The 27,943-nt window shown below is 47.0% G+C and overlaps 1 protein-coding gene and 1 long non-coding RNA gene across 2 annotated transcripts; one reads left to right on the top strand and one right to left on the bottom strand.

Moving 5' to 3' along the window:
• Nucleotides 1-3,256: 3,256 nt before the first annotated feature.
• LOC146889675 (uncharacterized) lies at nt 3,257-5,382 on the bottom strand. The gene is made up of 3 exons (XR_015736690.1): nt 4,843-5,382; nt 4,277-4,630; nt 3,257-3,406 (listed from the first exon to the last, which is right to left on the bottom strand). It is a non-coding gene; the product is annotated as an uncharacterized LOC146889675 (long non-coding RNA).
• On the top strand, nt 4,328-27,943 carry Arhgef5 (Rho guanine nucleotide exchange factor 5). Its single transcript, XM_087901830.1, has 15 exons — nt 4,328-4,440; nt 10,742-13,844; nt 14,370-14,427; nt 14,957-15,018; nt 15,222-15,475; nt 18,180-18,340; nt 18,856-19,008; nt 19,299-19,428; nt 19,697-19,771; nt 20,155-20,244; nt 21,232-21,389; nt 21,959-22,120; nt 23,707-23,777; nt 26,487-26,591; nt 27,246-27,943. Exons 2-15 carry the CDS (start codon nt 10,754-10,756, stop codon nt 27,401-27,403), a joined length of 4,728 nt encoding a protein of 1,575 aa, XP_087757956.1. The 5' UTR covers nt 4,328-4,440; nt 10,742-10,753; the 3' UTR covers nt 27,404-27,943.

Here is a 27,943-nt window from a genome sequence, read left to right on the forward strand (position 1 = left end):
AGTTTTACCAACAGTATATAAGACTTCTACTTTCCCACATTCATGCCCAGTATTGTTGCTGTCTCTTCTCTATGACAGCCATTCTGCAGTCACCTGGCATCTCAAAGGAGTCTTAACCAGCAGTTCCCTGAGGGTGAAGGATGTGCAACACTTTTTCAAATATTGACCAACTATTTGTAATCCTTCTTTTGAGAATGTCCTATTCAGCCAATTGAATGATTTGGCATTGGGGTTTAATCTTCAAATTTCTTTACATATTCTAGATATTAATTCCTTGTATGACATACAACTGGCCAAGAATCTTTTCAATACTATAGTTCTTTTTAGATTTGGTGGCTGTTTCCTTCATAGTGGAAACACTTTTTTTCTTTGTAATCCCATTTGTAAATTCTCGGAATGATTTCCCATGCTCCCGGAATCATTTGCTAGAGTCCACTGACTGTATCTCTCCTTGCTTCACCCTTATTTTCTTCTAGAAGATTCAGTTTCAGGCCTTACATTAAGGTCTTTAATCCAGTGTTCAATTAATTTTTGTACAAGGTGAGAGAATGAGACCTACTTTCATTCTTCCACATGTGGATATTCACTTTGCCCGGCATTGTATGCTGAAGAGGCTCTTTTTTCCCAATCAATTTCTGACAACTTTTATAAACCAATACCTGGCTGTAAGTGTGGGGCTGTACTTGGGGTCTGCCATTCTACCGCATTCATTTACATGTGAACAAGCCATCTTATTTTTCCTATAGTCAACGTTTCAGTTTTGAATTTATTATTACCTTCGAGAAGCAGCCATCCTGACCCTTAATTCCGTTTCCTCTCTTGCTTGCCCTTCCTCCAGCATTGGTTCAGTGTGTCATCTGCTTCACCTACGGACCGTAATGCACATCAAATTATCCACCACACCCATTAAATGGGCTTCTCTGTATCTCCATTTCAGTACTTACTCCAATCTATTCTCCACATTCCAAAAAGAGTGGATTTTTCTTGACTTCCAATCCGGTCATCTTGTGACCTTGCTCGCAATCCTTCGGAGGCCCATCTCCCGAGAACAGCATCGAAACGCAGTAGAATGCGTGGCCACAGGCCTTCCTTGATGCGGTTGCCTGACAACCATTCCCAAATGTTCTCCTTATGCCACCTTCTCTCTAGCTAAATCTGCACTACATGCACTTCCCTGGTGAGAAGATGCTCAGGCTTCTCCAGTTGTATGTTCTGTTCCCCATGTTCATCTGCCTTTGCTGAATCTTCCTTTAAAAGAAGCGCTTTCTACAACACCTCTAATGAAACACTGTCACCTGCTAGGTCACCTCTGCTCCCCCCACCGTGGAGTTTGCTCTCCTTTCTGCACCCGTTGTGGTGCGCAAAACACAACACCTGCCACAGCTGACTCTCATGTCTGTTGCCTTTTCCTTTGATGTGCCAGGGAGCACAGAGGCCTGGCCTTTGTGCACCGGTGTCAGCGAATACATACCGAGCAAATGATGACGGGGAAAATGAAGGAGCTAATTAGTCCATATACCTTGGCTAGCGCTAAGTTGAGTACGTGCCAGTGTGGGAAGGTTGAGAAAACAAAGGCAGAAACCGAAATGCAGAAAAGAAAATATACGTTCATCAAACTATTAACAAATCGCTAAGAACCATAGTGGTCAAGTCAGGGTGGGCAGAGATGAAGGGGTCACATCACCCATGTTAATAGGTGTTCGATTAAGTTCTCTCAAAAAGTGTTTAAAGGTGGGCTACAGGAACAGGCAAAAGCAGTGGCAGGAGTGTGGGAGCAGCATTCAAAGAGTTGGCATAGGATGGGCAGGGAAGAGAGCTGCCCTCCTGACAGCGGGGAAAACCAGGTGAATGTCTTCACGGTGATGGCGGCTGCAGGGTTAAGGCTAGTGCATTCCTACTGCAAAACAATTCAGCCTTCCTATCTAGAACTACATAAGGAACTTCCTTGTTCCTAGCTTCACTCCTAGCTGGATCTCAGAGGCACTTTCTCTGACTGCAGTGACCTCCAGCTCCAGAGCCTGGGTTTATTCTTCTGTACCAAATGCAGCTCTCATCTAAAAATAACTTTATTCTGAACCCATTTTCCTCTCATCTTGTTATTATAAATTCATTTCCTATGCATAACTGTCAGGGCCTCTTAGAAATTAGAGAAGGAAAATAACCCATATCCAGCACCTTCCCATACAGCGCGCTTGTAAAGGTGATTTCTCTATACCCCTTCCTGAGTTGCCACAGCAACCCAGTGAGGTGCTATTGTTAATGACAGCAAGAAACAACTCATAGAAACATTGAAGTGAGTACCAGAAAGTTAACATCCCCACATGTTCTTGTTAAATAAGTGGCAGAGGGAAAATTCAAGCGTACAGGTCTACATCTATCTGAACCTATACCCCACCCTCTTGCCACTGATGGTTCTCTCTCTAATCTAAGAATTTTAGAGGCAATATGAGGCCCACCAAAGTATCTCTTTATCTGGGGACAGGATGACAACCCTCACTCCAAATTCCTGGCATCAAGAAAGGTAAAAGAAAAACATAAATTAAATAATGAAACTCAGTCTGCACGGTGAGGAGGGCTAAACTGGTCTTGTATTCAGGGTACCCTGAAGACAGGGGCTGGCTCAGGAAGAGAAGAGAACTTCCTAAGGGGTCGGTTCAACTTTTCTACACCGTACCACCAGTGGGAAAGCCAGGTCAGCATTCATGCTCCGGTTTAACTTGGTAAAGGAGTCACAGAGCAGAGAAACACGGGTAGACGCTTACAGAACAAAAGCACTGCCAGCTCAGAATCAGCAAGCATGAGGAGGTTCCTGTGTGAGACCCAGACAGAGAAAGAAAAAACAGGGAACGGGAGCCAAGGGTAACAAAATGCATGCCACCCCCTCCCTGACCACAGTGGCCAATCCCAAACTGCATTTGACAAAACCTGTTGGCCAATGAGAGGTCAGGACCTTCAGACTGCTAGGGTTCTCTCTCCCAGTCTAGAAGGGGTTTAAACTTTTCAACCAGCTCTAATTTTCTGACTGGCTTCACTCCTTGTTCTTATGCCTTTGCTGGGTTTATGAAGCATGCTGGCCTGCCCTTATATGGCTGAATCCCAGTCTTGGCATTTCCTGTTACTTCCTGTATACTTCATGACAATTGAGAGTGTGTCAAAGCCAGCTAAACTGTTTAAAATTTCATCCTTCAAAGGAGCATGGCAGAACTAGGCCGTTTTTTTGAACACAGCATCGCTTCGGGACTATCAGAGAGGAGGCTAATTTTCCTCAGTCAAGTTTTATTTCACAGGGTCTTCCATACAACTGCTTAGCTGCTCCTTTCTGCCAGGATCCGTGGAGCAACCGGCTGACACGGTGATCAGGGAACCGTCTACCCGAAGCTGTTTGGCATTGTGGGTCACAGTGTTCCTGAAAGCAAAATAGCCAAAGAGCCTGTTAAGATTCTCCAGGACACATGTTACTTTGGAACCTCCCAGAGTAATGAATGGTTTGGGGGAGAGAGCCTACCTATGCTTACAACATCCAAAGTCCCTGTCCTTAGGTAAGGAAGTGTGTGTGTGTGTGTGTGTGTGTGTGTGTGTGTGTGCGTGTGTACAGACCAAAGACCATAGAGTTAGGAATTAATCATAAACAAATACATACACTCTCAGAATACTGGAAAGAACACAAAAGGATCATAAACTAGACATAGGATAGTCAAATGAACTTAGGAATATAGTTGCAAACATAGGATATCTACAGAAAAGACAAAAGCATGTTTTACAGGCACCCAATGAAAAGAGAGAGGGACAATGGGAGGAAGAGAAAAGGGTAGAGAGGGGGAGACAGAGATAGAGAGGCACAGAGACAGAGAAGAATTTGGCAAGAGACACCCTTTATCTTACGCCAAACACCAAGAAAGAGAAAAGTACATTACACCCTGAAGGTAAAGCCACACATGGACAATCACAAATCTCAGATGTCCCGAAACATCAGCAGCAAGCCAAAGGCAAACTCCAGGGACAGAAAGTCAGCCGGGTACGATGAGACTCAGATGGAGACCTGAAGAGGACCCACGGAGGAAGAGACACGCAGGGGCGTCCAGGGGCACACGGGACACCGAAGAGCCCCGTGTCCAGGTCTCTGATTCGCCTCCCCGAGTGGCTGCTGCCGGGGCTCCGGCCCTGGACGGCTGCGGCCTGCGGGTGCTGTCGCTACGCCCTAGCCTGGCAGAGCCCGCACTTCCCAGCTCTGCTGGGGCTGCCCCTCCCCCGGGAAGGTGTGTCCCTGTTTCCTCACCTGAAACTTCCTTAGGAGAAGCCGGTCCCTCCCTCCCGTCCGGCGGCAGGGGCGGGCCGCGGGTGGGGCGCCGGGGCGGCCTGGCCTGGCTGGGGACCGCGGCGGGAGCCGGGACCTGGAGGGGACGCTCGGGCCGGCCCGAGGCAGCATGTGACTCCGACCAGGTGGGTGTCCTCCTCTCTTTGCAGCCCCTGGCTCCGGGTGGCCTTGGAGCCCCGCGGTCGTAAGCCAGGGGCGGGAAAGAAGTGAGAACTAGGCCTCCCCGGGGACCAGTCCCTGCCAGGTCCCGGGGCGCAGGCTCCGGAAATGGGGGGCTGGGCCAGTGGGCCGGGCTCCGAGTGAGGGGCTGAGTACCTGGTGGGGAAGAGGAAGGGAGCTGGAAGGAATGGCCTCTGGAAAAAGTTTGCTTTCCAGCCAGGTCTGCGCCTTGGAAATGGGCACCCTGCCCCGCGATGTTCCCCGGCCAATAATCAGAACTTTTTTTTTCCACCCACAAAGTCGGGGGCCTGGGGAAAGCGAACTATGATGAGGAATTCTTGAGTTTCGGTTTCTAGACTGCCCCTTACCTGGGAGTGTTATTGTCTCTCTTTTTTTGTAACCAGGCCTGGGCCTTGCTTCGGTATCTTCACGGCATTTCCAGGCGTACGTACTTGTGACTGTGTGCACACCTCTCTCCGAGGCTCTGAGATCTGTAACAGGGATCCTTGTTCTGTGTCGCCTCTCCCCTATTTACCTGTCTATAGGGAGCTTCTTGTTGGCCTCAGTACAACAAAGTTCTCAGAAATGTGTAAGAGAGCTGTGTAGTGCAGCCAGCCAGATTGCGGGTGCTGGAGCCCGTTTTCAGAGTCCTTAATTCTGAGCATCTTTATAAACGCCTTTTAGCAGAACTGCACCGGGAGAATTCTTCGTGGGGCCTCAGTTTTCAAGTCTCAGTCCTCCCCCGCCCCTCTTGGATCTTGGGTTCCCAGGACCGTCTTGTCCTCCTGTCGGCCTAGCAGTGAACTCTGGCCAGCACTGGGTCAGACTGAGGGGGAAGGGCAGGCCAAACAGCGGAGGGTGAGAGGGTGGTTTTCCTTTCAGCTTCCTTCCTCCCTTACTCCCCGACTGGGCTCCCAGCTTTACTTCAAAAGTTCCAAGTCCCAGAGAAACAACCCCCAGTGTGGCCTCTTCCCAGACTTCCTGCTTTATCTACACCTGGGGTATGGAAGCTCCAGGCTCTATCAAAACAGTCATCATTTGCTAACCAGTCCTCAGGCCTAGGACTGAAACAGCGAACATTGAAAGGACATGGGGGAGGAGGGGAGGAGCTGGGCAGGGGACCCGGGTGTAAATTCTAAGACTGTGGTAGAAGAGGAAGAAGTCGGAAGGATTGTAAAGGGATCCCTCTTTTTAAAAGAATACAGAAATTCCAGATATGGCAAAAAAAGGTTTTGATAAATCAGGGCTCCCTAGAGGGTATGGCTGCCCATAATGTGATTTGTCTGAGGTCGTCTGTGGTCACGTTATGCACTTGTCTGTTTTGGGGGTAGACAAGAAGACGTCATTTGTGGTGTCTGGAATAGTCACTTACTGTGTTGTGGGCAGAAATGGGATCTCTCGTGGGATGGTATGTTGAGCCGAACGGTGTAGAAACAAACAGGGGATGGACAGGTCTCCCTGCTTGCAGTGTGTGCAGAGTCAGCTGGCCACTCGGAGTACCTGTAAGGTACTCAGACACAATGTCAATAAACAAGTCATGCCTTACCTGAGTGGGTGGCCCCACCGCCACAGGTGGGCCTGAGGACATAAGCATCCTCACATAGAATGCTCTTGTTTAAGACCATCTGCCCTCCGAGGCCATCGATGGTGCATAAGACATTACAGAGTGGATAAAAAAAAACGTGTTTTCCATTCTTCACTGGGTCAGTCGAACAGGTCTTAGCCATGGTGTTGTACGACGCTTATGTTGGTGTCCTTGGAATACTGAGGGCGGTAATGCCAAACACGGAACAAAGTTACCCGTCTGGGTAGTGACTGTATGAGCGAAAATAAGAGATGATCTTCTGGACTGAAGGTGGGAGATTTGTTTTCCTCCTGTAAGCAGAAGTGTAGCGGCCATTGTAAATGCAGACGCAATTATCTTTGAAATCATTTTATACCTGGTGATTAGACATGGGCAACAGCTGAGGTGTTGGGGAGCGGTGTCTGGGGGAGACAGTGGAGGTCTGCTGGGTTCTACACAGTTAATAGGGTGACTCAGAGCTCTGCTTCCTAAAAAGTCCACACCGTGGGGTCTTGAAGATGCGAAATGTCTCTGGTCTGGAGAGAAGCCAGTTTCCTGGGATGCTGTGCCCTGTCTCTGCCTGTGTGCAGATAAATAGTGATTAGTCACCCCAGATGAGAAGGATACGGGGATGTTTCAACTCTTCATGGAACGGGTAGCTCAAAAAAAAAAATTCCATTCTAATTCTAATGCCCTTGTATGAGTAAGGCCATGTTTTACAGATTCCCTTTAGCTTTCTCCACCTTCTAGCCAGGTCATGCTTGTTTGTGTAGGGTTATTAAGGTAGAATTAAGTATAGGAATTGAGGGTCTGTGCTACCTTTGGGATGAACGGTGTATAAATAGGTGAGTCCCATACTTCTTTTCTTTCTTCTCTCTCTTTCTTTTCTTTGGGGGAGGGGTATTTTCGAGACTGGGCTTCTCTTTGTAGCCCTGGCTGTCCAGGTACTTGCTCTGTAGACCAGGCTGGCCTCCAACTCAGAGAGATCCACCTGCCTCTGCCTCCGGGGTACTAGAATTAAAGGTGCACACCACCAGAGTCTGGCAACTACCATATTTCTGCAAAGAGAAAGACATAGTTGTGAGATTGCAGAGACAGACCTTCATTGACTCTTAGATCAGAACTGAAAATATCCACATAGAACACAGTATATGTGGATGAAGTGTGGCTATGGCAGGAAGTCATTTATAAATCCAGGCAGTCCTTTTTTTACCATATGATGATGTTGAGAGATAGGGACCCGGATGATACAGATGCTGGTGAGGAGAGATAACAGGTTTGTCGCATAGTTTTCTGAGGCAGGTAGGAGCAAGTTTCAGAAGGTGTCAGGGAACAAGTGTGTTATTTACCATGTGGCTGAGAGAATAAGGTCACATTATATGTTATTTGTATATTTTATACTTAAGAACTAGTTAGAGCAGCTCACACACTGCCGGTTAGCTGAAAAGGACATAGAAATCCTTCACCTGTGGTGTGTTTATGTTAATCATCTCGACTTGCCCTATATAGATAATATCTGCACCTGTGAGGTGACCAGGACCTTGTCACATACTACATCTGCAAGGTGCCTAGGGACCTGCCTGTTTGGTTATGTCAGATTCTATTGCATAGAGACTGCAAGGGGAGGTCAGTCACTGGGGTGTGTGTGTGCGCGCTCGCGCGTGTGTCTGTGACTGTGCGTCTGTGTCTCTGTATGTGTGTGTACATGTGTGTATGTGAACATAGCCACTCTGCATGACAACAAAAGACAGTTTCATGGGTAGGTTTCCACTTTCGACCTGGAGTTGACCAGAAAGGTACACAGCTGGATAGAGAGGGGCCGAGGAACTCCTAGGGTCCTCTAGACTCACATCAGGAGTCTTCATTTCAGATTCATCTGTATCATTTGCTTAGGAAATGGAATCTTTGAGCCTGAGTTTTACTCTCTGCACACTGAGCAGAGTCTTGTGTTTCTAGAAAGGCGTCTGCCGCTTCCAACCTTCTCTCTCTTTCCTACACATACTCGGTCTCCCAGAGCACTACTGCCCGTAGTTTCTATGACTTTTAGAGGTAACAGTGAGCTTTTCCATGTGGTATTGGTTAATCTTCATTAGAACTGTGAAGGAAGCAATTTTTCCCATCTCTTATATATAAGGAAAAGGAAATTTAAATGCGCGAAATGATTTCTACAGTTGACTTAAAAACTAGCAAAGCACCAATCAGGCAAGAGTGAAGCATACTTTTACCGGTGCATCTTGCCCCCAGGACTGTAAAGCTGTAGGGAGAGAGGACTGCCCAGTTAGCATGGGAGAGGATGTGCCCTCATGGAGATCCTGATGCAGCTCACAATGCTGGACAAGTTCCAAGTGTTTGAGGAGAAGCAGAGAGTTGTCTGTGACCGTTCCAGCATCGAACTGTAACATAGGAAGACTGTCGCTGAGAGAAAAGGGGTTGAGAGCTGAGGGTAGAGGCCAGTGCTGGAAAAAAATAGAAGGTGGAGGCTATATTGTACAGTGTGTATGGGGTCTTTGCTGAATTTTTGGAATTACTCTAGAGGCTAGTCAGAAGATACCAAAGAATTTAAACTACCAGTGGTATTTTGTGTGGAAAATGAGCTGTGTGTGTGGAGCCTGGGTCTAGGCTGTGCTCCAGGTACAAAGATGTGTGAACATGATATGAAAGCTCTTGACCAGGAGGGAAACAAGAGATTTATTGTGTATGTTTAAAATATTTATTGAGCACTTACTATGTGCCTACTGTTGTGCCAGATGTAGGCAATAGAACAAAGCTTGTCTCATACGGCTTGTCGTTGGCTGGTTGAAACTGAGGTTGAATCAGCTCACTTAATTCTACAATTGAAATGGTATAAGTTTCAGTGAAAGGGAGAAGTCAAGTGAGTCATAATTTTTAATTCCATGAAATAGAAATGTCATTTAACCCATCTGAGGAATTAGAAAAATTAGAGGCCCGAAGCCTAAGTCATGACAGCATGCTGGCATAAATACCAAGAAGGAAAATTCTTGTGACGTGAGTCACAACCACCACCAAAAATGGGGGATACTGGCAGAATGGCATCCATTGAAAGTGGGTGGAGCTAGAGGGATGTGAGGCTGTGAACAGCACACAGGCAGAACTCATTTTAGATAGAAGTTGAAGGGTGCCTGGGACTGCTTAGACCCTGTTAGAAGGGCTGTGGAGATAGCCAATGGCATGCAGACCTGGAGGAGACAGGGCAGAGGGAACAGGCAGGGCGGAGAGCGGTCATGCAGGCTGCTTTTGAACTGCAATCAATTGAGGCGGCACCTCTCCCTTGTCTTCTGAACTCTTTGCAAAATAGACTATGAGGTTTTCTTTCGGAATGGGGAAGACAGGGTAGAAGGTCACGATGTTGGACATAGTGAGGGCAGGTCACCAGGTGTTAGGGAGAAGGACAGTATCATAATGAAGGTAGCGCGGCTTTTCGAGTTGCGTAGAGTAAAGAGCGTTAGCTTTCCCTTTTCCAGCAGCTGTCTCTATCATTGAAAATAAAATTGGTCATTAGCTATCAAGCGTGGCTAGACACTATATAAATAGGAAGATGGGTAAAATTCAGACGTCGTGGAAAGGGCTCGTGTGTTGCACGTTGTCTATAGTAGCTTGACCTACTTTAGTCCTGCGGTGGCAGCCCGGGAGCAAGGCCGCTCTCCTGACACTGCTTCTCTGGGCTCTTAGATGAAGGGTGTGTCAGCCATCATGGCTGGTAGTTACTCCAGGCTGAGTCACACCGAGAGTCCAGAGAGTCGACAGGGAGGACTAGACAATGGCGTGATTGAATTTCGAGGGCAATGACCACTGGCAGTTCCTGGAACTCTTTGACAATGGCCTTTAATGCTAATTGAATTGTTTGTAATCCGTTTTTTCCCACAAGACTACAACATGCACCAGGAGTTTTGTCTTGGTCACTGCTGATTGCCCTACACTTAAAAGGGCCACTAGGTAAATTGTGTGTGTGTGTGTGTGTGTTGTGTTGTGGAGGCCAGAAGTTGATGCCCCATACCTTCCTGGAAGGCGATCCATCTTATCTTTTGAGAGAAGCTCTCACTGAACTGGTACTCAATGATTGAGGGACTGGCTGACCAAGAAGCTCCGGAGATCCACTATCCCTGACCACCCTTCCACATGTTAGGGTGATAGTCATACATTACTGCTCCCGGCATTTTTATGTGTATGCTAGGGTCCTTATGTTTGTATGCCAGCCGAGCCTTTCTCCCATTCCCTCTAGGTAAATCTTTATTACACTTACCAACTGAACCATCTCCTCAGTCCCTCTAAGTCCCTTGGGAGCTACAGAGATGGTTAACAGTTAAGAACCCTTACTACTGTTTCCGAGGACCAGGGTTCCGTTCTTAGCACACATATTAATGGCTCTGAATCACCTCTAACTCCAGTTCCAGGGGATCTAGTGCCTTCTTTGGGGCTCTATGGGCACTGCATGTGCATACAGCTAATGTTTAAATAAAAATAGTTTAAACATTTTTTTTAAAAAGAAATTATAGCTTAATTTAAAAATCAATGAGATTAAACAAGACATATAAAGGCTAGTGCTTATTTTGTTGAATACCTGTCTTGATGAATGGCCCTGAATCAAACCAAAGAAGTTTCCCATTCATCTTCTTGATGATCTCTCCCTTTGGACACAGACACAGACGAAGCATTGGAAACTCTTCTTTTGTGTTCTTCTTTAGGATCTGGCCCCAATGGAGGCTGAGGAACCCGAGCATGGAGCCTCTGCACCCAGCCCTGCCATAGCAGACTTTCCAACTGTCCCTGGAGCTATCATGAGGAGCAGTCAGATCCCTTCCTTGGAGCCTGAAGCTCAAGAAGGCCAAGACCCATCCTACATGTGGGCGGATGGACACAGACTCTTGGTGAAGCAGCCGAAGGACTTAAAGAACATGAGCGACCACACACCTGATAGTGTGGGATTTTTCTCAAAGGAAGTTTCTTCAGATGTGGAGAGCAGCCAGGAAATCCTTGTGGCTGAGGCCTGTGACACGCCAGACCTGCAGGAAGCCGTCTCCCAGAGCCTTCAAGACAGGCTGTCGAGAACAATAGCTGCCCCTGAACGCTTGGCCTGTGGTGGTCAGGAAGAATGGCTAGACAAATCCAGCCAGCTAGATCGCAGAGTGGAGGCCGAGCTGCAGCCAGAACTCATGTCTTTGACATTGTCGATTAGAACAGCAAAAGAAGAGGAAGAAACCCCTCCAGACACCTCTACCGCTAGAGGATCTTGGCCTCCCTGCAGAAAGCACCCTGGGGAAACTGAGCAGTCTGAGGGCCAGGGAAGTGAACTGCTGAGGCAGGGCAAAGAGCCGCAGCTGGAGGACACACAAGAAAAGCAAGGGCAAGAAGGCCTCCTCCACCCTCTGGAGGAACAGGAAGGACAAGAAGTAGAAATTCAGGAGGAAGGAACTCTGAGGGAAGACATTTGTTCTGGTGGTCTTCTAGGGGAGCAGGAAGAGAAGGGAGAGGAGGTTAATGGCAATGAAGATGAACAGAAACAGGATAAGGACCAAAATCATATAATGCTTGGAACACAAAGGGAAAGTGAGGGACTCAGTGGGGAATTGGGGGGTCTGGATTACAGCGAGTGCGGTCAAGAGGACTGGGACAGGAAGGTTCAGGGTCAGAGGGATTCAGAGGAGGAGGGGCAGGGCAGGGAATTTAGGGAGGTGGAGGAGAGGAGGGCGAATGTGCAGTTTGCGGAGGAGCAAAGGTTAGTAGTGCAGTCAGAGAACGGAAGTGGAAAGCAGGCAGAGCATGGTGAGGCAGGAAAGGCGGTGCCAGTGGAGGGGCAGGAGGAGGTCCTAGATTCAGGTGAGGGGGAGCTAGAGAGTGGGGGAAGGGGTGGGCAGGCAGTGGAAGAAGGGAGGAGAACGGAAGATGACAAGTGTTGTCCCCTAGTGGATCCTGTAGCTTCTGAGGGTCTCTCGCCGGGTTCATTGTGTCCGGGCGTCTCTTGCTCTGATAGTCCTGGGATTCAGAGGAATCCTGTTCCTACGGAACTGCTACCCCAAGCTCTGACTTCTGCACTGGAGACAACAAAGTGGTCTCAGCAACCCATTTCTCCATCTGCTTCTTTTGCTACTGAAGAACCCCTTGAAGATAGGACTCATAACAGCCAGCAAGAAGGAGTCAGGCTAAGGAAGGGGGGAGTATCCATCCAGGGGACTGAGGTTGTCTCTGCCAGTGTATCTGTGACTCCTAGGACACCGGATTCAGCCCCTTTCGGTTCCCCTGAAGTCTTCCCCGTCGCTGCCTCCTTGTCACCTGTTAGCACTCAGCCTGTCCTTCCTGGGAAGGACACCCTAGCAGCCTGTCTCTCAGCTGACACTTCACCTCATTGTGGGGCATTTGAGACTCCGCCCTTACCTGTAAAAACTACTCAGGACCCGTGTGCCACCTCGGACAAGGCCAACCAACATAGCCCTCTCTGCAGCTACACTGGAGCCACCCAACATCTAAGAAGTAATTCGTTCCCAGGCTTTCACAGGACAGAACAGACTCTAGACTCTGGGGGAATGTCTTCTTCTTTTTCTCATTCGGAACTACCGCAGAGGCCCCCCAAACCTGCCATCTATGGCTCTCTGATCCCAAGGAGAGACAGAAGGAGCAGGGACGGTATCATCTTTTCAGAGTCCTCTACTGCTTTTTTTCCTGTGAGACAGGACTCCAGAGAATTTGCTTCCAATCCAGAGGGACCCAGCGATCCTCATGACAGCCAACTGTGGAGCTACCCACAGAGCTCAACCTTTGCCACAGGCTCTCCTGTGCCTGCTTCTTCTCCATCCACTGTCTCCATGGATATGAGGATACTTGAGACTTTGCCCCCTCCTCCCCCAGAAAAGAGACATAGCTACAGTTCTGTCATGGAGAGAGACCGCCATCTTCATGTCGTAAGCCCCGCATTGAAGCGATATAGTCATCCTCCTCCCTTGGCCCTAAGTTCGGGGCTACATGGATCTCCTAAAGGCCCATTTCCCCTAGTTCCTGACTCTGTTGTGGCAAGGCAGCATCGCCCTCTGCCATCCACCCCAGAAGACCCCCACCATGCTCAGACCTCCATCCCCCCCAGGCTGAGATACAACAAACCGTTACCCCCAACACCCGACGCTCCTGAGCTCTGTCATTCTCTAAGTTCTTCCTCTAGTGTACCAAAGAAGTACCGGCCTCTACCCCCGGTTCCTCCCTCGGAACCACCCCCTTTACCCCCCAAGTCCAGGGAAAGAAGCAGGAGTATCCAGTGGGGAGTTCGACATCCAGGGGGTCAAGCCAATCCAAGGCCCACTGGCCAAGACTGGACAGCCTCCACTCTCTCTGTTGGACGGACCTCCTGGCCCCCGGCCACAGGCCGATCAACAGACTCTTTGGCTGCCACCAGTAGGAGTAACAGTGAAGTGTCACCTGGCTTGGCTTTCAGCAACATGACAAACCTTCTAAGTCCCTCTTCCCCTACCACTCCCTGGATCCCACAACTTCAGAGACCTGCCAGTAAGGATGAGTTAGGGCTCCCTGAAGAGTCTGAGTCCCCAGTGAGAGGATCGTTTAGAAGATCAGGCCCTCAGGAGAGATACAACGACACACAGAGGTCATCTTTGGGACCAACAAAACAGTCAGAAAAACCCATCCACCACCAACTAGAGAAGACATCCAGCTGTCCTGACAGGCAGGACCCAGTGAGGACAGAGGGTGGCAGTGAACTGACTGTCAGCCAGGCATCCAACAAGCTCAAGAGCTGGAACCGGCAAGGTCTGCGGAGACCTTCTCTTTTGCCTGAGAGCGCTTCAGGTAAGTGGGGAGCAGAGAGTGCAGAAAGATCGTTGTTAGGCGAAGGTTTTCTTCTAGTTCGTCCATCTCTAGGGTCTCTACTGTCCTCTCTGCAGCCTCACTCAGCTGCGCATTTGCCGTCAACTCAGAAACTCAAACTCATGGCCCCGTGATCCCATCGCGGTGTTCTTCCTTCCTCTCTGCCTTTCCATCACTCGCTTCCCCAGGAGTCCACCTCTTCCTGAAGTTGCTGGGCTCCCTCCATGGCTATGCCTTCTTGTTCTCTGCTCTGATGAACTTAAGGCACCCTTTCTTGGTGCATTCCCCGTCTTGCCTGAAGGCTGGGGGCACAACTAATATCAGTCTTCCATCCTGCCCTGAGGGCCAGGGACACAGGGTTCGGGACTCTGGAATACCTCTGGCTTTGGTGTTGTCTTCTCTTCCAGGTTCTGCTAGAACTGTCTTCCCTCTGCTCCCCTGTGACCCCTCCTCATCCTTTCACTTTCTCTAAATGCCCCCTGTTATGTCACCCGTTCCCCTTTCCAGATTTAAGAAACTCGGGCATGGGAAGACCTCCTGGCTCTTCAGACTCTGTTGTTTTCCGGTGAGTTGCCCTGGCTCCTCACAAGCTCAACTGTATGGTCTTCATTTATGACACTAGGATTTCCTTAGTTAGGCCTTCAGTGGATAAGGATACTGGGATCCAGAATGTCTGGTGCCTCTATCTTCAGAAAGTAAGGAGAGGAAGAGAAAGGCACCAGGCCTGCCAGAAAGGCAGGTGTTTGGACCTAAGAAGTTCTGCCCACTGTGTCTGAGTCAACTGGTCTCCTTGGGCATATGACTAGAAACAGTGTCCTTCCGCATAATATCTGGGGTTATCGTATGACATGCCCCACAGGATTTATAAGTTCTCCCCAAGACCTCAGGATCTTCTCTGGACTTTGAGATAAGGGAGAGGAGTTGAATACATCATGGAAAGATCCATGATGGGTACAGGTTGAAGTCTCTGTTCCTTTGGTCCTGACATCCCAGCATGCATATGGAGGGTTAGAGATTTCTTCACCTAAAGTCACTTGTGGTGGGGTCTTCTGTCTCATGGTCAACAAGCACCCCAAAACCCACCTACTCCACAGGGAGAAGAAACCAAAGGAGGGGATAGGCTTCTCAAGACGCCGCTCCAAGCTCATCAACTCCTGTGAGTATCTGAAAACAGGTCTCTAGGCGCAGGTGTGCTCTCTGCCTAAAGTGGGTCAGGGACTCGTGACGGCCAGCAATCGAGTGGCAGTGTCCAGAAGAAAGGGTTGCCGGAGGTCAGCCGTAGATGGCAATTTCTGGCTGCGGGCTTCCACTCCCTTCCTTTTCTCAGGATTTTCTCCTCCCATGAATCCTCACCCACAGCCCAGCTACTCTATCAGGAGTACAGTGACGTTGTTCTGAACAAGGAGATCCAGAGCCAGCAGCGGCTGGATAGTCTGGCCGAGGGACCTGGACTCTCTTCCCCTCGGCAGCGTCGAAAGGCAGTGGTGCCTTCGGACTCCTATCTCCAGCGCCTCTCCATGGCCTCCAGTGGCTCCCTCTGGCAGGAGATCCCTGTGGTGCGCAACAGTACCGTGCTACTGTCCATGACCCATGAAGATCAAAAACTGCAAGAGGTACCACCCAGGGCAGGGCAGAGAAGGGGGAACAAAGTCATATTTGCTAATGTTTTATCTCCTCACCTCTGCCACCAAGAGCAGGCAGTCCCCGCCCCATGCTCCCATGTATACCCAGTGACTGCTCACTGCCATGCTGAAGAATGTGAACTGCTCTCAGAGTCTGGGCACTTTCCCCACTTCCCACATTCATCACGTGCCATCTGCTCCTACCTGTACTGGCTCGGGCTCGTACAGAGTGACCATACCTCTACATCCATTGGCAGGGATGCGGATGTAACCTCTGTCACTACTGTTCCATGATGAGCTATAATCTCTCCACCTCCACAAGGATGACAGACAAGCCACATAGTCTTTATGCTGGTCCTTTGAAGAGGACAACCAGAAGTTGTCCTTTGGTTCTTAGATCTCTCTAAAGCATTAGGATGTCCCTGCTTGTCATCACTCCCAGCAGCAAGATGGTAGGAGACAATGCTTATCTGGTTCTAAGCTGCAACCATTAGTAAGTTCTCCATACTCAGTTTCTGCTTTCAGATCTGTCTGATATCAGAGGTAGAACCTTTCTTCCCAGGGAGAAAGTAGAGCACTGTGGGATAGAGGAATATCTGAGTAGTTAGGTTCTACAACAGTTGATCCGGACATGAAGCCTTCACTCATACATGTGGCTTGAATTTGGCCAAATCACTTGCTCTCTCTAAGCATTGTTTCCCATTTGTAAAACAGACACAAAGAGTTACTGGCAGGAAAAAAAAAAAAGAGATAAATGGTTACTACAGAATAATTAGTCAGAAAATATGGCTATTAGAATTTTGACAATGCAGACCTGCTTCATGTACAAGAGTGATAACCGCAGACAAGCTTTATCATTTCATTGCAAGCTTTAAAACACATGTGTTGAGAAAAATTCCTAACCTGCCCTGTATTTATTTCTTCCCATCAAACAATGGGAAGATGAAATGAACGCTAGCTCCCTCTCCCTAAGACTACAGTAAGCTAGGAATACATGAGGGTCTAGACTCTAGCCTTCATCTTCTTGACTTTTTGACCCGAGAGATCTCTGCATCAGTACCGTATACATACATGCTCATTTCATGAAGTAACAGTTCCTTCATAGACTCCATTCCTTTTAACAATCATGTATGTGTGTGGGTAGGTCACTATGTCTATATAAGAGGACAAAACGAAAACAAAATCCTAAGTTTCAGAAGCTTAAATAAGCCACCTTAGAGCATATGATCTTTGATGCTACGTTGAGGATACATGTGCAATGTCATGGTGTGCATATGATCTTTGATGCTATGTTGAGGATACATGTGCAATGTCATGGTGTGCATATGATCTTTGATGCTATGTTGAGGATACATGTGCAATGTCATGGTGTGCATATGATCTTTGATGCTATGTTGAGGATACATGTGCAGTGTCATGGTTTGGGGTTCTATAGAAAGGTCCTGTGTGGTTGGCTATCTGACATCAGCAAGGGATGCCTGTCTTTCTCTTCTCGCCAAGTAGTCTTACTGAAGCCCCAGTTAGAGAGCCCACTGGCCATGCCTGTGTCGTTGCGCCCCCTGCTGGAACCTCCACGCACATTCTTTAAGTACTTAGTTCCCTTTTAAACTAAAACTTTTCTCACATCTTTCCATTTCTCCTCAGACCTCAAACTGAGCCTGTCACCTTCCTCCCTAAGTCATTTCCTTCAGAGCACTATGGCTTCATCAGCAATTCCATCATCCAACCTCTACCCAACTGAAGAGCAAGGTGTTGGCTTTGGCTCCTCCTCTGTGCACCCTACTTCCAGCAAATAAGCAAAGTCTTCCAATTCTGCCTGCTTGGTGCTTGGATTAGTTTACTTCTCCCATGCCTAGACATGTTACCATTTTTCACCATTGCTCCTACCTCCTCTAGACTTTTCCACACTTGGCTAAAAGACACTGTCATTCAAAAGAATACTAAACTACCCAGCTAATTCGTGTACTTAGGGAATTTTCCCTTTCACATCTCTTCGTTTGTTTTTGTTTTTCCAGACAAGATTCAGAGAAACCATGAAACAGTCATGGCTGTCCTGAAACTCACTTTGTAGACCAGGCTGACCTCGAACTCATAGAGATCTACCTATCTCTGCCTCCCAAGTGCTGGGGTTAAAGGCATGCACCACCACTGCCTGACCCTTTCACATCTCTTTAAGCTCATATTGTGCTGTACTGTTTACATAACCCACCAGGCCTCGTGCCTCATTCCTACGTGTCCCTCTGGCTTTATTTTCCTTTTTTCATTTTGTTTCTTTTCTTTTCTTTTGTTTGTTTAGTAAAATTTCCAGAAATACTCAACTTTTTTGTTCCTTTTCTAAAAATAAATTTCATTATTTATTTAAAGTATTAACTACCTTGTTATGCGGTCTAATAGAGTATATTTTATTAGTAACATGGTTACTATGATGTAGCAAATTAACATAACTGTGTTATCACAGAGTTATCTGTTTATGTGGGAAATGTAGTGACTCACACATATTGTTCAGCCCCTAAGTTGAATCTTATATGCTCAAATACTCTTCACATCCCTGCTAGGCTAAGCTGTGTTTCATGACTCTGAGTAATGATAAGTTGTACCTAATTCAATGCTTGACCCTAAATATTGTTCAACAACTGGTAGCTACTAGAGAGTTCGTTAACGTGTTCGTTAATCTTCCTCTTTTGCAACCCTCTAGGCCAAATTTGAGCTGATTGTGTCAGAGGCATCTTACCTTCGCAGTCTAAACATAGCTGTGGATCATTTCCAACACTCAGCCCAACTCCGGGCCTCCCTGTCCGCCCAGGATCACCAGTGGCTCTTCTCTCGTCTACAGGATGTGCGAGATGTCAGCACCACGTGAGACTTCTTCCACACTCCGTTCTCTCCACCTCGTTGTTCTTAGCCATTGAATCTTCGGCTTCTTTTCTCCCTCATAGAAACCTTTGTCAAAGTCTGGATAAGAGTGGCCCTGGGCTCGCCCCAAGGAAGGCAGATAGGAAGAACTAAGAAGAGGGGAGGGTGTGGGGGTTCACAAGTCTTTAATAGATGAATGAGAACTGTTCCTGCATTGGCGTTTTACGTACATTCTGGGTGTGCACTGAAGTGGACACAAGATATAAAAATCACTGAAGGATTGGCAAGCCAGAATAGAAGAAAGGAAGAAAAATAGAATATTAGAATTCTGTTTTCATTAAATCAGATTAAGCTAGTAACAACCTTGGGGAGGTGGTACTGCATCGCAAGGACAGAGAACTAAGGAGCGTCAGTGGAAGTTAGTGGTGGAAGCAGAAGTTTCACGCTCGGAATATCAGGGCTGAAACATGCTGAGCTGAGGCCCCAGGGCCTCATGAGACTGTTTAAATACTGTGCAGGTTCCTTTCCGACCTAGAAGAAAACTTCGAGAACAACATCTTCTCCTTCCAAGTGTGTGATGTTGTCTTGAATCATGCCCCTGAATTCCGCCGAGTCTACCTGCCTTATGTCACCAACCAGACCTATCAGGAACGCACCTTCCAAAGCCTAATGTGAGAATGATCCCTATCTGTCCCTTACTGGACTTTGCCGTGACCTTGACTTTATCCCCAGCCCAGAGGACTCTCCTGAGAGTGCTTGTTCTTTTGCCCATTATGTCAGCTGAAATCTCAGCGCATTCTCCATATCAGGTTTTCTCTGCAGTCCTATCTGAACCCTGTGCATGGGCTCTCACCATCCCTTCCCAGTCCCAGGTCCTGCACTGAACTTCCTTTCCCAATGCCTTCCCGAGCCCCCTTTCCTCCCCATCTCCTCCACACCTGAGTCTTCCTACTCCACCTAGGAATAGCAACAGCAGTTTCCGAGAGGTCTTGGAGAAGCTTGAGAGTGACCCCATCTGCCAGCGCCTGTCCCTCAAGTCCTTTCTGATTCTGCCTTTCCAGCGGATCACCCGTCTCAAGCTACTGCTCCAGGTACGGCAGATACTTCCCTGATCCAATTTCCTTGACTCAAAGACATGATCTTGGAAAGTTTGGGGGCAAAAGATCATCCATTCTTTATGAAGTGTCCACATCAAGTGGAGGATGTGCGCTGTTTCCCAGCTGCCCACATCTTTCTCTCAGAGAAACCTTTGCCTTAGGAACTGTGTCCCTGACTTCTGCATCAAACATTCCCCAGTTATCTCTTCCTGTTTAGCCATCCTTCGTCACATATGGCTCTTGTCTACTATTTGTTCTACAGAACATTCTGAAGAGAACTCAGCCTGGCTCCTCAGAAGAGGCAGAGGCCACAAAGGCACACCATGCCTTGGAGAAGGTAGGCAGTCATCATATCCAATAACCAATAATACTCATTCAGGGATGCGTCTTCCCCTTCCCCGGGTACTCATGACTGAAGAAAGTATCAGACATGGGACTGGATTAAGAGGAGAGCCAACCTCTTTGCATGCACTGTAATGACTTCTTCACATTCCACATCTAGCAACTGTGTTCCCAATACCACAGTCCCTCATCCCAGTATGTACCCTCATATCAGGCAGAGTATTCCAGCAACCTAAGACATGACTTTAATGCTGTTTCCTCCAGCCTGTTAGGAAAGACCGAAGTTTGCAGGCATCTTTCCAGACGGCCTTAAGGGGCCTTAAAGCTCAAGACCCTAACACAATGATCTTGCCTTTCCTTCCCCTGCTCTGTTCTCAGCTGATCCGGGACTGCAACAGCAATGTGCAGAGGATGCGGCGGACAGAGGAGCTCATCTACCTGAGCCAGAAGATTGAGTTTGAGTGCAAAGTGAGCTGACCCTGGCACACCTCCCTGCCTCTGAGTCTCTTTAGCCTGTCCTCCACTCCATCCCCAGGCAGAGTCATCTGTTTCCATCCTCTCCAGCCTCCCGTGGTCCTCCCCGCCCTTCTCTTCATCTCTGGAATATGCAAATGATCATTTTAGTTTACAAGCCTTGTTAATAGGTGGAGGCATAGAACTATGTGTGGATTTTATTACCTGTGGAGGATGTAAATCAATAGATGGATCTGAATGTACATAAGGAAACTGCCAAGATTATGAGAAAAGGGGGAGGAACAGTAGTTCCTGGAGGAGGAGGAGCAGTCAGTAAATGGACAGAAGGAATTTCCCAGAATAAGGCTATATAAGAACTTAGGCTGAATAATGCTTGACTCACTTATTTTATCAGATCACTTTTAACCTAACTAAAGCAATGTGTCAAAAACGTCAAAACCTCTTGTCCAAACAAATATAAAACTGATTTCCAGCATTGAAATTCCAGGGCATCACAGATACCATCTTTTCCCTAGAATGGAAGGGAAATCCTTCTCTAAGTTCTACCAGGACTCTTTACCCAGACCCCAGTTCCCAGAAGACCCCACCTTGACGTCCTTACCCTCAGCTCCGTTCTTGATTCTGCCTGCCTGTCTTGGCTCATGCAGTCATCAAGGAAAGAGCAGATGACCCTAACCCTAACCCTGCCCTTGATCCTTTGACTTTAGTGATACGGTGTTGTGCCCTGACTGTTTATTAACATCTTCTCCTTGGGCACACAGATTTCTGCTCCCACATCATTCCCGTTCAATCAGAATCACCTTGGAGCATATGAACACAGGATCCACACACCGGTGCAGTGTAGTTAGAGGGCCCCGAGGGACACAGAATCTGGATGGGTTGGTTAAGAGCAAGAGGGAAGGTGTAGAATTGGTGTTTGGTAGGTCAGGCAGGACTGAGAGGAAGCTCATGACCTGCCTTTTCTCTCCTCCCCACCTGTAGATTTTCCCATTGATTTCTCAATCTCGATGGCTGGTGAAGAGTGGGGAACTGACAGCTCTTGAGTTCAGTGCCTCCCCAGGGCTGAGGAGGAAACTGACCACTCGTCCAGTCCACCTGCATCTCTTCAATGACTGTCTGCTGCTGTCCCGACCCCGAGAGTCAGTGGCTGGGATGGGAGGCCAGGGCATACGAAAGAATGGGATAGGGCTAGAGGGCCATTGCTACCAATGGATCCCTCCTCAGTTAGACAACCCACAGCCTGAGTCATGAGTCATAGCTTAGAGAACAGAAGTGTGTGTGTGTGTGTGGGGGGCTAATGTGCCAAATTACATCATGAAGTCACAGAAATGAACCTCATGTTATAGACATGAGTAAACCACAGCAAAGAAACACCATCTTAAATAAGTTTATCTGTTCTTTCAGTTATGCCCAGCATATTAGCCAATACAACCACTGGGCTAATTTCAGAGTTTAAACTCTGCTTCTTTGGAGCTTAGGAAGTTAACATTGGTTCTTCTCTCTTCCGCGGTGAATATCACTACTGCTGTAAATGGTTGTTTGAGACACTGGGATTATCACATTGAGGGCAAGTTGAAGCCCTCGTGTGGGTTTTATATTAATACTGTCTGTAGAAATTAAGAGCAGAGAGTTTGAGTCTAAGACTATGAGCGTGAAGGTGAAGTACAAAAACTATAGAATCAGACTTAAAAGACTTAACATTTTGCAGGGGCAACCGGTTCCTGGTATTTGACCATGCTCCGTTCTCCTCCATTCGAGGAGAGAAGTGTGAAATGAAGCTACATGGGGCTCACAAGAACCTCTTCCGTCTGTTCCTGCTGCCGAACGCACAGGGAGCCCAAGTTGAGTTCCTCTTCCGCACTGAGACTCAGTAAGATGGGGCTGGGCACAGAAGTTGTGGGTTGGGTGTCCTTGGATAGAAAAAACACCCAGAGCTGGCCTCCACACTTCTGGCATGGGGAAACCCAAGGCCCTAGAGCTAAGCAGTAACTTGAAGGAGATTCAGCGTGGAGTGAACATGTAAAGTTGCCACTTTCTTAACATCTGCTTTACAGTCTTTACTCAAAAATCACAAGGTCTGTGAGACATCATGAGGGAGATGCGCTGGTACAGAATGAGCAGAGAATCGGATTGTTGTATCCTTGAGAGATCAGCTCATCAGTACAACCCAGAGCCAAGGCTGTTGGGCACTTATGTGAATAGAAGCCATCTTGAATGCCTTCTACTTTCCCTCAATCTCTTAGCTTCATCCTCCATTGAGGAGAAATCTGTAGCACTAAGAAATGAGTTGCAATCTTTCCAATGATAGTAAACACATGAAACCATCACAGATACGTACGGTGTTGAGAGTTTAATGATAACTCTAGAATCACACACAATGTAGCACGCTGAAGAACATCTGGTAGCTTTCCTGGTGCTACATGAGAAACAGGGAAAGATAATCTGTTAAATTATTAAACACCTTTGTGATTTAAGACTCCGCATGATGGGGATGCTTTTCAGATTGGTTCCTTGGAAGACATTTCAAGGGTGATCAATGGTCCCTGTCTCCATTCATGGAAGAGAAAAAATAGTGCTTGAGTTTGTATTTTGGATTTCACCCGAGACAAATAGTCATATAGAGCTTTGTGTTCTTTTTTTAGAGCTTTGTGCAACATTGTTTTGGAAAAGTGAAAGTGTCACTCTCAATAACCTAGGCACTTAACAGAGAAAAAGATAATATACAGACCTTCAGATGATCACAAAATTCGGCTAAGGCTAAGTTCATACTATAGTACTATAGTTAAGTACTATAGTACTTAACTAACATACTATAGTACTATAGTAAGCTATAGTACTATAGCTAAGGCTAGTTCATACTACAGTACAATAGTAACGGTGACATGGATCTAGCTCCTTGGCTTACCTATTATTAAATAGTCATTTCCATCTTAGGTTTTGGTTTGATTTCTAGACAGTGTCTATGTGTGAAACAGTTCTGACTGTCCTAGAACTCAGTTTGTAGACCTGTCCGGCCTCGAACTCGCAGAGATCTACCTGCCTCTGCCTCCCAAGTGCTGGGATTAAAGGTGTGCTCTGGCACCACCTGACTCCATCTTAGTTATTTAATTGAAGGGAACTGAGTGAGGATTAAGAGACATGCAGAGTGGTTATGTGTAAACAGCTGACTGTTTTGCTTGGTATGATTTCCACCCTGGAAAATGTTCATGTGTATGTATGATTGACAGTTCACCTTATGACTCTTTGTGGAAGATATACCTGAAGAGAGAAAGGAACGATAAACAAGACATACTAACACATAGTACAGTGTCATACGGTGTTTCCCACCAGGCAGGGGAGTCATTGAATTAGACATGTCCTGGTAGCCGCTCGCCTTCCCCACCCACCGCTGGTCCTCAGCCTGTGTCTCGACTGTAACTGATGCTATGACTTTCTTTTGTTGTTTTTTGTTTTCAGAAGTGAAAAGCTTCGGTGGATCTCAGCGTTGGCCATGCCCAAAGAGGAGCTGGACCTGCTTGAGTGTTATGGTAAGTAAGGCTGTAATAGAAAATGGTAGTGTCTATCTGTGGTCTTCTTTGGTGAAGGGTGGAGTGGACTGAGTGGTAACTAATCAGCTTCTGTTTATTGCTTTTCCTCAGAATTTCATGGTAGATTGCTGGCAGTAGAAGCTTAAACACACAGTGATACATCCGTAAAACCCATTGCTCACTGTGACAGTCCCTTTCCTCATGCATTCACTGCCTCAGGCAAATGTTTGTTCTTTGTAAAATAGATATCCCTTTAAGTTTTATCTGCTATGATTTTTGACTTAGTTTTACCAATTGAAGATGCCAGAGGGAAACAAGGGGAGATAGTGTAGCTGTGATGGGGCCGAGAAGAAAAGACCAGCACAGAGCATAGAAGGATAGCCAGAGCCCAGAGCGTATCAGAGGAACACTGGGCCTTTTGTGGGTAAAAAGAACAAATGAGTGTAATGAGCCTTCGAGTAGGATCTAGGAAAACCCAGCTGAACTCAGTACTGTCTGCTTGCGGTGCAGTCCACTGGTTAGCTTCATTTATGGAAGGTAAGGGGGCAACATTCCCTATGGCTGCAAGAGGATGCTGAGCTTTAGAGAAAATAGTGCACTATTAATAATGTATCACCTCGTTTATTCTTTGCAAAATCAGTGCAGCAAAGTAAAGTATAAAGACAAATCCATCTATGATTGTTTGGTACAGGCATCCTCTGAACTGTGTTATCATGAACTTAATTACTATCTGTGGAAATGCTACCTGGCTTATAAGCAAGCCTCTAGAATTTCCTCATGAATCACTTTGATCAATCATCATCTTGATCACTGGGTAGTGGTGGTGGTGGTGGCATGTACCTCTAATCCCAGCATTCAGGGAGTCAGAGGTAGGTGGATCTCTGTTAAGTTCAAGGCCAACCTGGTCTACAGGGTGAGCTCCAGGACAGTCAGGTCAGCATGGTCTACGGAGTGAGTTCCAGGACATCCGGGGCAACAGAGAAACTCTTTCTCCAAAACCAAAACAAAACAAAACAAAAAAATCATCATCTACATCATCATCATCAATTACAGACAAGGAAACTAAGGCAAGAGGAATTCAGGGTACATAAGGGTATCTAATAGTAGAAGGCTGCTTTTAAAGAAGAGGGGTCTCTCATTGGTACAATGAAGAAAATTATGCAAGATTCTCAGACTTCAATTTTGGATCTTGTTGGAAAACCGATCAGCTAAGTTCTGAGTTCTGTGCTGAAGATCCTAGTGACCGTTAGACTTGAAATTTGCGATTGTGGAGATGCAATGTCACAGACCAAGAGCCAAAATTAAGTTGGCCATCTTTGATCACAGTAATAGCCTTTATTACCATCTACTATATCTGACCTGACATCCTTGACCACTTGATAAAACTTGTGGAATATATTTTTAAACTTAGTAAACCATCATTAACTTTCACCAGCCCTAAAGCCAAGTCTGTTAAGATGATGTCTACAACCTATAAGAGAGATGTTTCCTCTGTGCTATAACTGCCTATCAGAGGACCCCACCAGTGTATTGGCAAACACATTGGTTCATACCCTAGTAGTTTTTGTTCTGGGACCATAGGAATAACCTCTTTCACAGCAGAGTGTCATTGTAACATTAAGGGGCCTGTTTGTTTGTGTTTTCTGTCCTGCCAGGTTCCCACAGCTGTTTAGCCCCAAAGAAAATCACACAGAGATCTCTATAAGTTATAAAGCTGATTGGCCCATTAGCTCATGCTACTTATTTGCTCTTGTAGCTTATATTAACCCATTATTCTGATCTATGTTTGCTATATGGCTCAGTACCTTTTTCAGAGGGGCAGGAGTGGGAGGAATGAACTTCCTCCTTCCCAGAATTCTCCTGTTCTCATTGCATCATTTCTACTTCTTGTCTGGTTTTCCTGCCTATACTTCCTGTCTGGCCAATCAACATTTATTTAAAACATGATTGACAGAATACAGACAATTCTCCCGTACCATGTCATTCATGACAATTGTAAAGCTATGCTTCCAGACTGTGGTCACTTTTATTTGACTCAGAACATACTATATCTTGCTCCCTTTGGAGCAAAAGATGAACATAAAATGGTTGGATAAGGAATGAGGGTTCCTCTCCAACAGTCAGTTCTAAGAACTTCAAACTTCATTAAAAACCTAAAGGTCAGCTCACATCTCAGAGGGCAGCTGGGTGTTCAGCCGAACCTCAAGCTTTTGTCACCATGAGTAATTAAATGTAGTCACGAGGTATTTTCCAGTCATCTTCCCCAGAGAAGTAGACTTTTTAAAAATTAGATCCCATACTAATATTTCTCTTTCTTAATTGGCTTGTTTGATCCCTAGTAGATAGATAATGAAGATGTTTCTTCTTCGCTTTTTTGTTTTTGTTGTCTTTTTTTAAACCTTTTTTTTTTCCCTGACTTTTGTTTGTGGATTTTTTGTTGTTGTTATTTTTGTTTTTGCTTTTTTAAGACAGGTTCCCACTCTGTAGCCCTGGCTGACCTAGACTTGCTATATAGACCAGGCTGTACTCAAACTCACAGAGATCCACGTGCTTCTGCCCCCTTGAGTTCTGGGATTAAAAGTGTGGACCCAATGACTTCTTTTGTCTGTAATCCCACGCTTCTCTCTATCTCAGTCCTTCCACCCTTCCCTCACAGCTCCTCATTCATGCCCTAGTCATTGCTCCTAACCTTTCTTCACTCTTCCAAAGATTCCCCACAGGTTCAGTGCCTCCGTGCCTACAAGCCCCGAGAGAATGATGAGTTGGCGCTAGAGAAAGCGGATGTGGTGATGGTGACTCAGCAAAGCAGTGATGGTAAGGGGGAAGAGTCTGTGAGCAGGAGGGTGGCCAGCAGGGGCAGCAGAGAGGTGTACTAGCTTTCTAGAACTGTAATTTCTCCTCTCATGGTCCTGGCAGTGAACAGTTCCAAATCAAGTTATCAGTGCCTCCTCCAAAGCTTCTAGGAATAATGGGCCATCTTTACTGTTTCCCCGTCTAGCAGTTCCGTAATGGCTTGGGGCTGCATAACTCCAATCTTTGCACACATATCCTTGCGGTCTCTTCTGTGTGCATAGAAATTACCCTTTTTGTAGGGAGACTGATTCTGATCAGTTGACAGACTCCTGGGTAACTTGATTTAACTTTATTAATTGTATTTGAAGCAGTTTCATTCCCAAGTAAGAGCAGATTGTGAGGCACCAGGAATTAGGTTATATAATCAAAGTATAAATCAATACTTTGATGGACAAAATTCAACTGAGAGCGGTGAAGAAGCTTTCAGTATGTTTGACTGTGGACGTCAACAGACCCAGCGTATCCATCTCAATGTCCTGTGAGACTGAATTTTTCATGCCAGAGGATCCTAGTTCGTTGAGCCTTAGGATGGAGAGTAATTTTCAACTGGGAGGTTCAAGAAGTTAGCATGAGCCCTTAGCAGCTAATTTTTCTTTCCTCCTCTGCTTCCTGCAGGCTGGCTGGAGGGGGTGAGGCTCTCAGATGGAGAGCAAGGCTGGTTCCCAATCCAACAAGTAGAGTTCATTTCAAATTCGGAGGTCCGTGCCCAGAACCTCAAGGAAGCCCATCGAGTCAAGACTGCCAAACTGCAGCTGGTGGAGCAGCAAGTCTAGCTGTTTGGGGAAAGAATCTTCTGAGCTCATGAATAAGCCTTCCTGGAGATGGTTGGCTCCAGAGACCTGCTGTAAAGGCCTTCGGGGGGCCAGAAACTTGGCCTCCTGGAAGCCCAAGGGCTAGCTCAGTCCCTTGCTCCAGTACTTCTTTGTACTTTGTGCTTGGTAGGGAATATGGAAAGACTTCACACTGGATTCTGGGATTTCCTTTCCTCAGAGGAAAAGGGACAGTGGGGCCCGAGCCCAGGCATTGCACTCCTCACTACCAGATGTTGCGCGTACATCATCTGCTGCTACACTTGAGATTCAGAGCCGGCCGGCTGCGAGGTTGTGGACCTGTGTTCCCAGATGGACCTCAGCCCACTGGAGAGCGGGATGGGGGTTAGCACATCAGGTGGGAGGTGAACCTGCTGACCTCTAGGGTGTCTTCTGATCTAGAGATTCTCCTCAGTGCATGCCGTGCACCCCTGAGGTCTTTGTTTCTTGGTGGCATGTGAGGGTGGCATTCTCTCACTCTAATAAACTTGGCACTTCTCTGAG

The sequence above is a fragment of the Myodes glareolus genome, chromosome 25 (genome assembly GCF_982192425.1).
Source record: "Myodes glareolus chromosome 25, mMyoGla1.1, whole genome shotgun sequence".
NCBI lineage: Eukaryota > Metazoa > Chordata > Mammalia > Rodentia > Cricetidae > Myodes > Myodes glareolus.